Consider the following 16431-nt stretch of genomic DNA (forward strand, 5'->3'; position numbering starts at 1 on the left):
TTTGAAAATTGATGTTTATTACTAAATCAACCTAAAATTTAAATAGGGATGCACACAGCGTCCTTTCTAGTCTTTCTTGTGACTAGATCTACCAAGATTAACATAAATGATGTTCCACAGCACTACTTACTTATTAAGCTGACTATTAAGAGTGCTTCGGTTATGTGCATGTCATTGATCGATCAGGACGAGATGCTATGTAATAATATTTTTCTTATTTTTGAGTCCAACACATCCGCCTTTGGACTTTGTCCCAACTCCCGCGATCCACCTTCACCACAGTCAATCCCGCAACGACACACGGCATTATAATCTTCAGGCGAGCCTACCCAAACTCGGAACACCATAACACCGGCAATCTTATCAAGGCGCCCATACCCATGCTCATCAACAGTTGGTCGGTAGTGCGATCAGTTCCATCCGCCGACGGACTGCGATCTCGACCGATCGTTGATTGCTCGCATTGCGGAACGGGAGATCTCAGCAGGCCAGTCGCAGTCCGAGACGGGGTTCGGTGCCCTACACATCGCAAAGTGCTCTGCGGCGAGGGTAAAAATAAAAGTATACGTATTTTTTTTGAATGAAAATAACGCAACGCGAGTGCATAAATAAAGCGAAAACGTGTTCTTTGATTGTGCCACCGTACTATCGCAGGCAAAGATTGGGAAATGGCAGCCAGTGAAGCGCCACCCGCAGATCCGGCGGTGGAAGTGTCGCCACCGGTAAAAAACTCCGAAGACGTTACTCTCGACGCTATCCTGAAGCATCTGGGGCAGTTCGGTCGCTTTCAGCTGATCATATTCTTACTAATCTGCCTACCGATGATGTTTCACGCCATGTTCTCGGTCACATACGTGTTTACCGCTGCCACAGTGACGCACAGGTGAAGTTAATGGCCATATAAAGGGTTTTTGGAGGCATAGTTGTGCGAATCGAATGATGAAACTCCTCTTCACCGACAGATGTAGCGTGGAAGAGTGCGATTTGCCAGGAAGCAACTACTACGAGCTATACACCGATTGGAGCATCCCCAAGAACGGCAAGGATCTGGATTCCTGCAATCGGTACATCAACTCGGAGCTGCCCCACTGGAACTATTCGGTTGACATCTGCACGCCCGACCACTTCACAAAAAACACAGAGGCCTGCGCCCACAATAAGTTTGTTTTCCGCGACGATGAAGTTACCATTTCCAATGATGTGAGTATCAATGCTCCCCAGCGGGGGTGTTATTCTCGGGTGCTACGACAACTGAATGCTAGACGACTAAATCTTGATGTGACAGACGTTGGACTTTGTCAATCAGTCATCCGATTAAACCATCTACACACTCATAATAGAGTTTCATCATAACAAACTCACTCTTATCTTTGAACTATCAGAATCAAATATCAAAATATCACAGATTGATTAGTCCGTTTGCGAAGCTAATAACTCAGTGTGGTATTTAATTGCATGTTTATAAAACGTGGGCTCACATGGTGGTTCCCACATTCTTTCCAAATTTTGACACATTATGCCGTCACGCATTTTGGTTATTTGAGTCTTTTTTAATGAGCTTTTAAACATACAATGTAGATAAAAAAGTTTATACTCCAAACGTTACGGGTTGTATACTTTAAAAATGACGCGTTTCTGTAACTGTATAGTACATATACATATATTCTCGATCATATCCGTCTGTGCCTCCGTCCGTCCGTATAAACGTCAAAATCTCGGAAACTATAAAAGCTAGAAAACTTAAGCGAATAACTCAAGTTTGTTTCAGAAGAGTGCACATTTAAACGCCCACAAGCCGCAAATAACTGTCAAGCCCGCATTTTATAGAATATACCCGTTACTCGTAAAGTAAGAGGGTATACTATATTCGTTGAATAGATTCGTTGGAATAGGCACAAGGAAGCGTTTCCGACCATATAAAGTATGTACATATATTCTTGATCAGGGTCAGGATAAAAAAGTGGTAACTGTTGAGTAACAGGTGTCTGATAGTCCAGGAACTCAGCCATAGCGTTCTTTCCTTGTTTTTGTACTTATTTGTGTAATAGTATTAACCTATCCATTAACACGGGTTCAATGACTAAATTCAGCAGTAAATACTTCACTGATAGCCGACTTCGAGTAGTTGACAATCGTAATCAAATAGTGGGTACTCAGACGGGGCCTGAATTGAAAGAAAGTGAAGATAAAACTGCAGTAAATGATCGTAAAACTCTTAACGTATAATACGTTATTTAGCAGTGGGTATAACGCATACGTCCAGTATGCCTGCTGAATCAACAGAAAGACCAATGTGAGGGTCCAAAGGTAAACAGAATTAATAATATTTAGCCAGCAATTTAGGCATAAGCGTGGAATTTTACCACCCAAGGGAAAACAAATTTAGTTCTCGCGGTCACATCTGCTTCCGTAGTTTTTGGACAGATTATTATGTGCCTTATGATAATGTCGGAAGCTGTTGCCTAAGTGGCCTGATGAGTTTTAATGCTAAAACATTCTTTATCAGACAATTGAACACATAGATGCTAAAACGGTGAGTGACAGATAAGTGCCAGAGATGCCAAGCTTGGGTCACAGCAATTGCACTATGAAAACACAAATTAAGATTTAGATGATACCAGTCAAATGATGTTACAATTTAGGTAAATATCTAGGGAGACTGATAGAATTGACTGAATACTATTTTCAACAACACGTGTGAGGTAAGAGTATTCATTAAAAAATGAATAATGGATAGTGATCGGAACTTCCAAAGCGTTGAGCTAAGAAATATATACTTGACAATTACATACTTTATCTCGTATTAAATTCGAGAAAAATGCATTTATTACGAGATACCTCGTTTAGTTTGGTAAATATTTCGTGTACGCCATTGCTAAGAACATGAATGCTCAACATAAGGTAATTTAATTATTTCTATACCCGTTGCTCGTAGAGTAAAAGGTTATACTAGATTCGTTGAAAAGTATGTAACACGCAAAAGGAAGCGTTTCCGACCATATAAAGTATAAATATTCTTTATCAGGACCAATAGCCGAGTTTATCTGGCCATGTCCGTCTTTCCGTCCGTCTTTCCGCCTGACCGTCCGTTAGAACGTCGCGATCTCCGAAATTATAAAAACTAGAAAGCAGACTCCAGCGAGTCTCCAAGCTTGTTGAACCATGTTACCACGCCCACAAACCGCCCAAAACTGACACGCCCATAAACCGCCAAAAGCTGCCACGCCCAAACTTTTGAAAAATATTTTCATATTCTTTTATTAGAATTGTAAATAACGCCCACAAACCAACAAAAAGTAACCACGCCCACACATTGAATTAGACTTGTAAATTTTTCTCAAATTGGCTAACACCTTTTTTGCCACGTTTACTCTATCACCCACCAAAAACTGTCGGTGTTAAAATTTCTCCTTCGCACTTTTACTGGCTGAGTCACGGGTATCAGAAAGTCGGGGAACTCGACTATAGCGTTCTCTCTCGTTAATTCTAAGTACGTGTGGGCGGCAAAAGATTTGAAACACAGCTTCGTTGCAGTTTGGCATTTTCTGCGATGATGAATGGAAGTTGTCTATGGTGGGAACCATAAACAACCTGGGACAATTCTTCGGCATTCCCATCGGAGGCTTTGTAGCGGATCGGTAAGAGTAGACAACATCTTATACTTTATGTTCCTTGCTCACAAAACGTTTGTACAGATATGGGCGGAGTTTCTCAATCGCTCTAGGCGGAATATTGGGAGCCGTGCTTGGCGTAATTCGCTCCTTCTCGCCCAGCTATGGTTGGTTTCTAGTGTTTGAGTTTCTGGACAACATGACCAGCAGTACGCTGTACTCCACCTGTTTCGTGATTGGGATCGAGCTGGTGGGACCCAAGCGACGCGTGCTAGCGTGCAGCGTGATTACGGTCTTTTACGCGGTGGGTGAGGTGCTGCTCGCCATGTCGGCCAAGGTGTTCCACGATTGGCGGATGCTACTGCGCATCACTTACGGTCCTTCGTTGATCTTACTGGCCTACTTTTGGATACTACCGGAGAGCGTGCGCTGGCTGCTCAGTCAGGGGAAGGAGGAGCGGGCCAAAAATATCCTTCGGCGAGCCGCCCATGTGAACAAGCGCGAACTGCCGGAGAGCGTGTTGGACAAGCTTGTCCTGGCAAATCGGGACAAATTGCAGGAGTCATCGGAAAGCCGTTTCCCAATACGCGAAGCTTTCAAGAACTTCAAGTGGCGCATTGCTAACTGCTCGTTCTGTTGGATTGTCCACGTGCTGGTCTACTACGGATTAAGCCTTAATGTTGTGCTGTTGGATGGAGACAAGTACAATAACTTCGCCTACATCGCCCTGGTTGAGATTCCCGGGTTCTTCATGCCTCTTCTCATCATGGACCGCTTCGGCCGACGGTACTCTCTCTGCGGGCTGATGTTGACCAGCGGTCTTTGCTGCATTGGGACCATCTTTACTGGCCCGGACCAGCCGGTGCTTCAATTAGTGCTATTTCTTGTTGGCAAACTGACTATCACTGCCAGCTTTCAGGTGCTCTATTTCTTCGCCTCAGAGATTTATCCCACGAATCTGAGGAACAGCCTGCTTAGCTTCTGCTCTATGATGGGCAGGTTTGGTTCCATGCTGGCCCCACAAACGCCTCTTCTGGTAGGTGCTCAATGTTATTTGGATTTCCGCTTGTATCTAAGAGTTTCATTTTCCTTTCTCCACAGGCCAAGTATTACGCCAATGCTCCTGCCATGCTCTTTGCCGGCGCCGCCATCGTGAGCGGTTTGCTCACTCTGTTTTTCCCAGAGACCACCAACGTTGTTTTGCCTACAACAGTGCAGGAAGCGGACGCCATAGGCGTCAAGAAGCACTCGAAGAGCAAGGATCTCGATCTAGTCGTCACGTCATCTCAGGCGCAATAATTTTAAAGTAATCCTATTTTAAGGCAGTCTGAAATAACCCATTTCTCTGCAAATGTGTTACAACTCTAAGAATTAACCATACTATACAAATAAAATATTTAGTATTTACAGAGCACTGTGTTTTATTAATCAACGGAAGGATAATGGTAATGATCAACATTATAACTTAAGCCTAAACTTGGAAAAATAAAACCAAAAAGAAATATGAGTTTCATTACTCGATTTGAAACAAAATTTACAGAACCCAAAAAATTAAGGATAACTATTCAATCGAGAGTGTATAACTTAAAATAACTCAAAATTACAAACAGCAGCCCAACAAAAACCCACTCAATTTGCTGTCCAGAGCCTGATTGAGATTTTAATAGCTAGGATATGTGCACGCAACGAATTATAATTGTTTGGCACGCTTGCATTGTTTTTGATTCAGCGTTGAATATGAAAATTTGTATCTTAAAAACTAAATTTGTCTTGTACTTATATAGATTTGAACACTTAAAGCGGTGTAATGGTTTCTTTAATTGCTTTGGCTGAAAAACTGTGCAATTGTCTTTGTCCCACTTGAAGATGCTGAAATGGTGGAATTCAGTTTCTTCTGAGATTGTTTCTTTGGCTGACCTGGAGATGTTTTTTCCTTGCTTAGCGCCGCGTTTCGAGTTCGCAGATCCTGTTGGTTAAGTTTGCGCTGAAGGTTTTTGGCTACGTGGTAGTCCAAGTGTTCCGGCATGTCCACACTTTTGATGAAAGCCTTACACTCGGAGCACTGCTGCATATGTGGATCACTAGATGCTTGCTCCTGAGTTGGTTTGGCGCTCAAAAACTTAGTTATGCTGTTAGTCAATGGTGCCGTATTGTTGGAAATGCTACCAGAACCAGTCGTCTTCTTGCTTTTTTTCAGTGGCGTCGGTTTAAGAGATACCTTTTTTAGGCCCTGCATCCTCTCTTCTCGCTCGTTGCTTCTCAGCGTTCGGCTCAGTTCCTGGGCGAAGTGATGGTCTCTATGCGTTTGTAGGGACTTAGCTTCGTCGGGAATGTTCGCTCCGCACTGATCGCATTTAATAGTAGGCAAAAGATCAGTGCGAAGGTTAGGTACTGCAAACTCAACGTAACTTTCCTTGTAATTACTTCCAGAATTTTCGATCTCATCGAACTTTCTTTTCGACGTTGAAGGCTTCAATTCGTCTTCAGTGAGCGGAAGAAGCTCAAGTTGAGCGGAGTTCTTTATACCAGTTTTAGTGTATACTTCATTCCCTGTTGAATCATTCAAGGTGTTTTGATCCTTTTTTTGCACGGCATCCGGTGGCAGTCCTTCAGATTTAGACATTTGGATATCACTAGTTGTGTCCGTCTCCTCCTCAGTGTCTTCATCAAAATCTTTCGAGTTGCCAGCCTCAATGGCGTCCAATTCCTCAGCCAGCCCCTGCACATCTAAGGAGTCCTCCCCCGATATCGAAGACCCCTGGTTGCTTTTTTGTTGTTTTAGGTACTGTGAAAAAAAGCTTTTCTTAAACTCCGGTGGTGTTGATGTAAGAACAGTTTCTTCGTCGACAGCTTCAGTCCTTGCGGTCACATGAAGCTTCTGCTTATAATCCTCTTTAAAACTGTTTTTTGAAGTAGCTTCCGCAGGTGTAGCAGCCTGGGGATCCACAGAAAAACCATCTGGTTTCGCATCCTCTTTCTTGGCCACTTGCAAATAGTTAGCAAAAAAGCTCTTCATCTTAAATTCCTCCGTTTGCTTCGGCTTCTTTTCCATATTAACTTTAGGCGGTTGCACTGGCTCCTCTGCGCTGATCCTTCTTTTTTTGGCTGCCTGGTTGGCAAACATCTCCTGCAGCTTGTTTTGCGCGCTAGAGACGGTTTCGAACTTGCCAACACTAATGCCAAGGAACTTGATAGCATTGTTTAGAGCAGACTCGCTGCCAGGACGTAGAAACGTTTTTGTGTTTGCCTTAATTAGGTCTAGAGAAAACCTAACGATGGACTCCTGGTCGTAATCTTTAAGAGCTGTTGAGCGGGAACTGGCCACCTCCTCGCCGTCAATGTCCTGCACATATTGCACCACCATCTGTTTGGCCCTGCGATTGTTCTCAATAAAGTCCTTTTCAAGGCGGTCATTGATCTCGGAGGAAAGCTCGCCAAGCCAATGCTGAAGGGTTTTCAATCCCGTAATGTTATTTCGACCTGGAAACTTTTGACAGCATCCAATGCTTTTAGAGTAGAAGCGGGGAGTCACAGCTTCCATGTCTATGCCGCGAGATATGTTGAATAGCCAGGTGCTGGAATAAGAGGCAATAAGTTACTTCGAATGTGATTTACTCATCTTGAAGGATTCACCCATTCTTCTCGTCAAACTTGCGCTGCAACTCTACCTCCGTAAACTTGACCACCTGGCCCATGAACTTTATGCCTAATGTCTCACACACCACTTCACCGAATTTGCCGCCCAGCCCCTTGATCTTGCCCACTGGCAAGGAGTCGAAGAAGCTTGCGGTCTCCGCCAGCGGCAAAATGGTCTGCTTGTTGGGCTTGTTCATTCCAGCTGCCAACTTGGCCAGGATCTTATTGTGGGCTATGCCAGCCGAGCACTCGTATCCAGTCTCTTTTTTTACAGCCGCACGTACTTCACCCGCCACAGAGGCGCCAATAAGCAGCCGAATGTCGCTCTGACGGACGGCTGGAAGATCATTTTGGTCGTAGGACATCTGAAAGCGTTCGTCGTCCATGTAGGGATTGGCGAAGCGGTTTGTTATCTTGTTGACGAAGTCGCCAATGTTGGGGTAGCCCACAGCAAAGGTGTTCACTAGTTCCTGCGGTTGCAGAGCAAAGGCTCCCTGCAACGAGTAAAATAATGAGGAAAATAATAAGGAAAATCAAATTGTGGGCTAGCGCTTACACTCTGCATTTGTTGCATACGATGGTTAACGGTCTCAGTAATGTCTAAGTAAGCCTCATCTACGGAAGCGCGCTCCAGAAGCTTCGTAAATCGCTGCAGCACGTTGGCCACTTCCTTGCCGGCATCGCGGTACTTGCTGGTGTCGGCTTTTTCCCTGATATTTGGCACCTGACAGAGAACGATCTCCGGACAAAGGTCCTTCGCCTCGTCGCCGCGCATGTGGCGAGTGACTCCCTTGGCACGAGCCGCGTAGTTCACGGCGATGATGCCGCCCCCTCGCCAAGGATTGTACTGGACAACGGCCAGCGGGCGGTTGCGGTACTCTGGATGCTGCTTCTCCTCCACCTGGCAGAAAAAACAGTCCATGTCCACCAGCAGGACCACGCGGTCGTACTTGCTCTGCATGCTGACATGGATGCGTGCGCTGGCCATGGTTTAATTTCGTATTATTGCGCGAATTTCATTGCGCGCCTGGAGTGTGACCGTGGCTGGGACTTCTTAAAATGCCGATTTAGTAAGCATATGTTGTGGAAAAGAAATGTATTACATTTCCCATATCAAAATCTCATAAAAATTCTGAATATTTGAACGACATTAAACAGTAAATAAAAAAGGGTTCAAATAAAAGAGCTTAATAATAAATTTCCAAGTAGCTGTGAATAGTATTTGCATTTTTTTTTATAAATCATTTCTTAGTTAGTAATTCCTTAAAGTAGGAGTAAACAAAGTTTTGCCAGCATCTTTCCAATAGCAGTGGATTTCATACTTTTAAATCTCCCTTATATTATACCGATACTGTAGTTTGAAAAATTCTTATCTATTCCTAATTCACAAATCACAATATTTTTCAGAGAGCCAGACTTGGTCACTCTATATTGGAAATTTGTATGTTTGTTTTTTCTCACTCGGTAAAAATATAAACAAACGAATAAATATTAAAATGTGCGGTCCGGCGAGGAGTATTATTGATGCGGCATAACTACAGCATATTAAAAATTAACACAAGTTGCCCGAACACCTACGCCGAAGCGGTAAAATTATGCATTTCAAAAATCCTTATACCCTTTCTATATTGATTTCCTGTGTGAAATATATAAAAATCAGTTTATACGTAAGACATTGCCAATGTGTAAAATATTAGCCAAGTTGCTAGCTGCACATAACAAATGGCTTAGGTATTGATTTTTCTCTTTAAGCCGCTGCCGAAATGCAATTGACATACACATACACGTCTCTTGGTGACTCCCCGTTCCCTTCCACTCACATTTTCATATCCTGGCTTTGTCATATACCAAGTTCATTTGGGTTAATGCTCGGATTACGGGCGCGGAATTTATTGATTTGATTGAGCGACCAGAAATAAATGTCCAACCTTGTAGGGCGCTCTATTTCCGGCTACCCCGTTTCCGTGTTCCTCCTCCTTGCCGGCTCTTTTGGTTGATGCTCCGAATGTATGTTTAGCGTATGTCCAATGGCTTAATTAGGCCAACTCACGTATAGCTACTCGGAATCGGGGTTGGGATACCGAGCTCACCTTAATGCCAATGGAATGCGGTGGTAGTGGGCGGCGGAAATCAGGAAAGGCGTGTTTTTGTATACTGTCGTGACCCAATTTCTTGTCTGTTTACTTTATGGTCAAAACGAACGACACCGCAGGACTTCCAGCTGAAGTGATACTTCATCGTGCCAGATGTGAGCACAAGTTCGTTTACATACTTTTGATTCTGAAAGATGGATAATGAATGAAAAAGAGAAGCTTTTTGTTATTTTTATTCGGTGTATTCGGTGTATTGTGAAAGCTATAGTTGATATACTCGAAATTGGCAAGTAAAACGTTAAAAAAATGTAGGAATGACTTTTTGATAAGAATCTAACTTATTCATTCTTTATCCTCTAACGGCGTAGATTAATCAATCCCGAAAGATATATGTAAGCACCAGTGGTGTATACCAAAAAATAACTCTAATTAAATTTTATTGCTTCACTCTTCAAAAGTCCCACCTTTAGCTCTAGCCCATATGCGCTAGACCTAGCCCTCATTCCTCAACCACTCTTCCAATCCCTGACCCCAGCATAAGCGCACAATTATGCTAATGGTTCACATGCCCAAACAAGAACCACTTTAGCCCCGCTAAGCGGTCCTCCAATCCGCTGTCATTCGGAATTCTCCCTTTCTCTGTCCCTCTAGTGGCTAATTTACGGTGAGACCATCAGTCTGTGTACGTCCGGCGATGAAGTCACTCCACTAAGCTGAGGGCGTAGCTTGCAATTCTTGAGTATTAAAAGAATCCCTCATCTTTTTTGTAGTGAGCCACCATGGTAAAAATACTGCAGGCCTACAACTTTGCTAGGCAGGAGACGTATGCCCTAAACGGTGACATCCTGGCGGCCAGCCTGATCGGGAACAACCGCATAGCCATCAGCAGTGCGGAACAGTTCATCGAGATCTACGATATAGGTGCCAAGCAGGCCCAGTCTGAGGACTCCAGGAGAACGGCACCGGAAAACCTTGGTCAATCCAATGAGACGGCAGGAGAATCCACCACCACGGCAGGTGATGAGAGGACGCCAAGCAGGAGCACGCTGGCTACGGTGGGCGAAGTGGTGCAACTTATTTACTGTGAAGCTGGTGAGTAAATATCCATATCTCTCTAAAAAGAAACTAAAGCTTTATATTCTCATAGGCAAATACCTTCTTACTCTTGAAAAAGAACAGGCGGGCAGTCCGGTGCATTCCTCCTCCACCATTAGCTGCACATCGAGCAGCAACAGCAATACAGTCTGCTCCGAGGATGACACAAAGATGTTTGTACGCATTTACGCCAACTTCTGGAAGTTCCCAGACAGTCGGCTTAACGAGCTGCCCATTACCATTCGAATAGCTTCGATGACCACGCCCAAAACGCCGTTGGTGGAGAGTATCGATGTGATTGAGCTCCCGTTACGTAGTCCGCCGGAGCTGGTGCAGTGCTGCCAGACATCGGGAAACATAATTGTAAGCAGTCGCGACAGGATTTACCTCTACGAATACACCCAGTGCGTTCATGAGAACACGCAGCCTAGGTTTGCTTTCATCGACTTTCTGCCCTTTAAGTTCTTCGTGCAACTAAATTTCGTGCCAGTGCGTCTGTGTCTGGCGGAGAACGTAATCGCCTGCCTCAGTCATCGATACTGCGTAGCCTTCAAGGTGGTGGATGCACTCACTAGCAGAGCCAGTGGAGGGCAGGATTTAAGCTGTCTGGACAACGACTATGGTGGCGGAGACGAGCCGCTCTCGGAATCCCTAAGCTTCGGTAGTAAGGCCAGTGCCAGCGGCGCAGGTGGGGGCGTAGTCAATTCCAGTCACAGTCAGCAGAGCTGCGAGAGCGACTCCCTGCAATCGACGAGCAGTGCAAAAGCACAGGTTGTCATAAATGGTGCCTTGCCTGGACGGTCACCGTTAGACTTTAACGTGGCCAAGCTAGTTAGCAATGCGTACGGCAGGGAATTTGAACCGGAATTGCGATCTCAGTGGGACGAGACTACAGATTACGGAGCAGGAAAGAGTCAGGATGACAACCAAGATATAACAATTAGCCCTCAGCGTGCTGCAGATATTAAAATCAAGCTCGTGAACGAGGCTAAGGCAATGAATGTGAGGGGCATAGCCGGGAGCAGTCATCTTGATGATGCGTCGGTGCAATATGACGTGCGCAAGCTTTTGCAGATCTGTATGAAGACCTCGGAGAATCAACCCCGTGTTCTCGACATTTTTCGTTGTATGGATCTCAAGGCCATCTACCAAAGGAATTGCCAGGAAATAGACCAGGAAGACGATGAGTATGACATGGGCAACCAACAGGTGCCCAGTGCTGTGACCACCTTTAAGCACGTGAACCGCAGGACCCTTAAGTCTTCACAGCATCAGAGGTGCGTAGGACACGCCCTCCTGGTGGCCAGTAGTGTGGACGGCTTTCTGTACCAGTTTTCCGCGCAAGGGAAGTGGTATAGTGAGAACGAAAAGCCTGTGGCCAGCTACAGCTTCACGGCGCCTGTTATCCAGGTCCAAATCAACGACTATGTCGTGTATGCAGTGACCTCGGAGTCTGTCGAAACGCACACCTCACGGATTGGTCACAAGCTCTTTCACAATCGTTTCGAGTACCCTTCGATTGGCTGTTTGTTCCCAGAGGAGTCAGCTCCAGATGTGAGTTCCCCCATCGCCGTTGTGGGTCTGGCAGCGTTTATGCATGTTCAATTTGTTTGTGTGAACCGAGAGCAGCTCGTGCTCATCACGAATGCAGCTCTGGAGCAGCACAAGCGGCGAAGCATGGGCGAGATTCCTGGCACTCAAGTAGTAGCTGTCAAGAGAAACATTGCCGCACGCCTACTGGCCGAAGCGAAGGCGAAACACAGTAGTCTGCTTAGGAGCAGCAGTGCAGTCCAATCCTCGACGATGGCCAACGAGTGGACGCTGTACAACCTAGAGGTACCTCGAGTGGAGTGCGTCGTAGAGGATCTTGAAGGCATTGCGGAATCGTATCGCAGTGCAAGCAGCTCTAACTTCTACGATCTCATGGAGGAGGCGCATGTCATGCTGCGATTAGGTCTCACGCTGCAGGGCGAGCGCTTGGGAGCGGAACGGGAGCAGCGGCTTCGGAAAATGTTCATGGCAAACTGCAGAAAACTGGCGGACTTCTCAATACGGTAAGGACCTTAAACTTAACCTCTTATAAATTTTGTTGATCAGCATCAGGCTTACAACCTGGTTTGAACTGCAAGGGTATATACACTTGAGCTTGCCAAACCTAGCATTAAAGTATGTAACAGGTAGAGGTCCTATAATGTATTTACATTATTGATCAGGATTACCAGCCGAGTCGATCTGAGCATGTCCGTCTGTCTCCACATTGCTGTAAACTGTTTCGTTCAAACATTTAAGTTTTGACAAAAGAGAATTTTATAGTCTAGTTCTCCGATTATCAGAATCCCCTTACTCGGCTGGTGAAAGCGTGAACGAGAAATTTCAACATTTTCTGGAATATCGGTAGAAATTGTCTGGAAGCTGCATGGCATGCTTAATCTTAACGTTCATGCGGACAGACGGAAATGGCCAGTTCCACTCGGCTTTTGATCCTGGGCGAATCGGACCATTAGATTAGATCATATAGTGGCAATAGGTATAATTATATAGTTACTGCAAGGCTATATAAACTTCAAGTTGCCTAGCCTCCCTTCTTGTTTTATGATCGTCTTAGCAATTATTACGATTTTACGATTACTATCATTACGATATACCAATAACGGGTTGGCCACACCCACTCTAACGTCCCCCACCATTTTCGAAAATGTTCCGATCATTTTTCGATTTTATCATGTGTCTTCCCAATTACTTACGATGTACCACATTTAAAATCTTTATACTTTTTTTTTTATGTACATAAATAAAATGTAGCTTTATAAAGGTATATTCATATTACTAACCATACACTCTTGAACAGTTCAAACAAACAGGAAGTATATCTCCAGGCTACAGGGTTCTACAGAATGTGTCAGCTTCATCTGGTAGATATTTTCAATAACTACGTACAGAATTTTATGGACAGTGAGGGAAGCGTGAACCCACCTGAGCTCTCCGGTTTGATCTACACAGTTAAGCTGTTCCTTCTCAGCCTGGGAACAGATCGATTGAAGTCGGCCTTTTTGAACCAGACAGTTCGTCCGTATTTTACGCCAGCTCGAGTCATGCAACAAGGTTACAAGCAGGTTTCACTATCGCTGGAGTTCCTTAACATGTTCATTAAACATGCCCCTTTGGAAATCCCGCAGATAATGCTAGTTTCACCTGTTGTAGCGGACTCCATAAGTGGGGAGTTGGTGAACTACCTGAAATACTTGGACAAACTGTAAGTTGACTTATTTCTGTAAAAATATGTTAATATAATTTAATATATTTACTAATTAGTTCCCCCGATGAAAATCTTCTGCTAGCTGTGACTGCTTGCCGTATGTCCAACTATTTGCTTGCGCAGGAAGTAGTTTCAAAGTCCACAAGACGCAACCTAGCCACTGCTCTAATACGGAACAAGAATGTTATGTTCGACGACAGCACTGTGATTTACCAGCGACGCCATCAACAGCATACTGACTCCCAGGCATCAAGCTTACGAGCTAAAAGAAGCCGACGGATGGGGGCGAAAAACAAAACAACTCCGGTTGGTACGCCAGCTCCGAGTACCATAGTATCTTTCTCGGACTTCTGCGAGACCATTCTGTTGGCCAACGAGCAGCCAGCACTGCTCGAAGCTATTAGTGATGCTTTCATCCATGCCCTTTGCATCGAGCACAGCATGACGCTGGACGTGATTCTGCAGCTCTTTCTTAACTATATCGCTTCGCACATTGGTCAAAAGGGATACCAGACCTCTCAGAAGGTGTTCGTAAACATTCTTCAAGTGTACTTCTATGATATCTACGATGTAAGCTCGTCTTTGCAAGCCCACGAGATTCGTTCGCAAACACCGCCACAGCTGGACGACGATTACGACGAGGAGTGTAGCAGTTCGCGGGCTCCCTCGCTGCACAGCGAGGCAGATGCTCAGTCACTGTCCAGCTCTTGCGCCAGTTCGGCACACGAAGAGCGATCGGCGAGCCTGTCGATCAGTGGCAGGCAGCAGCGAATTGTCTACGACCAGCTGCAGGAACAACAGTCCTCGCCTTTTCAGAAGCGCAATTCAAATGCCTCGCTCTCACAGCCTCAGGCTGATGACGATGTGGTTGCGACTAATCTTAAGGGTCTGAAGATCCTATTTCGAATGTACATGGGCCGGCTAAAGGCTCTAAGTGATCTCATCACAGATCTGCAATCAGCGGACGTCGAGCAAGAAACGAGCCGCGAGGAGTTTTTGAACCTGCGAATGGAATGCATTTCGTACATGGTGGGCATGGCACCTAATTACAGCGCAAAACCGATTATAAGGAACCCCAATGATCCGTTGGCCGGCAAGCTTATTTTTGTGCCCTTTATTCCGGACTATAAGCTGCCTGAGGGAGAGGAGTATGATCGCCACATCAAGGTATACATTCGTCCAATTCCCTGCTTGTTGGAGCGACCGCAGTATCTGAACCGCCTTCCGCCTTTTGAACGTAGCGATTTTAGCTACCCGAACAAGGACGACGGAGAGTTCGAGGTGCGCTTTCTTAGCTGGCATAACGAGTTGCTGACCCTCACCCTGAAGATACAGAGTCTGTTAGCTTCTACCAAGGTGGATCGTGAGATCGTCTCGGAGTTTCTCGCCTTTATACAAAAAACGCCCAATTTAATCGGCATAGACAGTTTTCTGGTAATAGTGTTGCCCAAGAATTTGGCCATAAACTACTTGCTTAGTTTCTGTCCCGCCTTTTTGTGGCAGTATGGAAAGGTAAGGCTCACGATCTTAAAAGTTTTAGTGTTTTATATAAGTAATAAAACTGTTTATTATTTTCATTAAAAATAAGAAACAGTATATAGGATGCCATTTGGGTATCGAATCAACTTATATTGAGATTTATATGTAAATGTTTCTTTAATAATTATTTGTGGTTCACTTGCAGTCTTGCGGGTTCACGCCAAAGCATTGGGAGAGCCTATTGCGGAAAATACTCAGCAAGCAGGAGGCGCTGCCCAATTGGAAAGCACATATAACGGGTTTGTAGCTTCTACAATTTTACACTACTTACGTAATTAATCGGCATATCATTTTACAGAGATTTTAAACAATTTAGTGGCTGAGCTGAGCTTTGAAGAATTATTGCAATGCTTTCCCAGCGAAGCGATTAAAAATCGCAACACCGCACAGTATTTCGCCACGGAATTCGCCGAGACATGTATCTTGTATGAAAACGAGGAGCTTGTCTTTAAAAATCCTGATCGAAAAGATGGACACAGGGATCACATGCCGATGGATAACATAGACGAGGACAATGTGTTTGAGTTAACGCTACGCAAGGCGGTGGCCAAGCAGCGGAGTATAGCACTGAGGTCCATGATTGAGTCCACAGGAACGCAGTTGTTTGACGCTACTAGTAATCCCATGTATAACCTGTAGGCGATCTACATTCCTCGTTAAACTAGTTTAATCTTAAATTATCATATTGAAAATCGATGAGATTGATATTAACGTAGCAAAGTAGTGAACTCAAAAAGCTTTTTTATTACGCCTCAGATTGATCGAAATGTATTTTGTAATTTTAGGGCACGTTATTTATTGACAATTATGTTTGAAACAAAACACACGCTCGAATACTCCAGCTTTCGGTAATTTATGGAACTGAGCTTACGTGAAAAAACTCCTAAGCTGTAGGTTGTAAAAAGAACTAGCTCGTCGCGCTCTTATGCTGTAATTGCCATACGTAACCAGATTTACGATCGATACTTTTTGGTACTTTCATTATAGCTGCAACCTAAAAAGTATTTGTAACCTATTTAAGTATTAGTCTTATTGTCCTTTTATTTGCCCACATTCAAGCACACTTTTACGACAAAAACAACAAGATCAAGTGATATTTTTAATTCTTTCATTGAATCTGAACAATAAAAGTATAATTATATTACAATGGCCGAACTTTTTTCCTGCAGCATAAGCTGAAAGTTTATTCACCTGACAGCAT

At 44.4% G+C, this 16431-nt stretch overlaps 3 protein-coding genes across 4 annotated transcripts; 2 read left to right on the forward strand and 1 right to left on the reverse strand.

The window, feature by feature from the left end:
• The first annotated feature begins 434 nt into the window (after nt 1-434).
• On the forward strand, nt 435-5020 carry LOC26535082 (organic cation transporter protein). The gene is made up of 5 exons (XM_039374868.2): nt 435-883; nt 963-1200; nt 3535-3638; nt 3696-4647; nt 4713-5020. Exons 1-5 carry the CDS (start codon nt 669-671, stop codon nt 4908-4910), a joined length of 1707 nt encoding a protein of 568 aa, XP_039230802.1. The 5' UTR covers nt 435-668; the 3' UTR covers nt 4911-5020.
• Nucleotides 5008-8404, reverse strand: LOC6535122 (DNApol-eta). The gene is made up of 3 exons (XM_002095748.4): nt 7804-8404; nt 7245-7741; nt 5008-7186 (listed from the first exon to the last, which is right to left on the reverse strand). Exons 1-3 carry the CDS (start codon nt 8233-8235, stop codon nt 5428-5430), a joined length of 2688 nt encoding a protein of 895 aa, XP_002095784.2. The 5' UTR covers nt 8236-8404; the 3' UTR covers nt 5008-5427.
• A 260-nt stretch (nt 8405-8664) lies between these two features.
• Nucleotides 8665-16377, forward strand: LOC6535123. 2 transcript variants are annotated; one of them, XM_015195547.3, is made up of 7 exons: nt 8667-8834; nt 10111-10432; nt 10488-12489; nt 13284-13688; nt 13748-15203; nt 15376-15469; nt 15529-16377. In XM_015195547.3, the coding sequence occupies exons 2-7, from the start codon at nt 10120-10122 to the stop codon at nt 15867-15869; spliced, it is 4611 nt and encodes a 1536-aa protein (XP_015051033.2). In that variant the 5' UTR covers nt 8667-8834; nt 10111-10119; the 3' UTR covers nt 15870-16377. The 2 variants fall into 2 exon arrangements, with proteins under 2 accessions (XP_015051032.2, XP_015051033.2); XM_015195546.3 differs by lacking the exons at nt 15376-15469; nt 15529-16377 and having other exon boundaries at nt 8665-8834; nt 13748-14858; nt 14933-15076.
• The last annotated feature ends 54 nt before the right edge of the window (nt 16378-16431 follow it).

This window comes from Drosophila yakuba, chromosome 3L (assembly GCF_016746365.2).
Source record: "Drosophila yakuba strain Tai18E2 chromosome 3L, Prin_Dyak_Tai18E2_2.1, whole genome shotgun sequence".
Classification (NCBI taxonomy): Eukaryota; Metazoa; Arthropoda; class Insecta; order Diptera; family Drosophilidae; genus Drosophila; species Drosophila yakuba.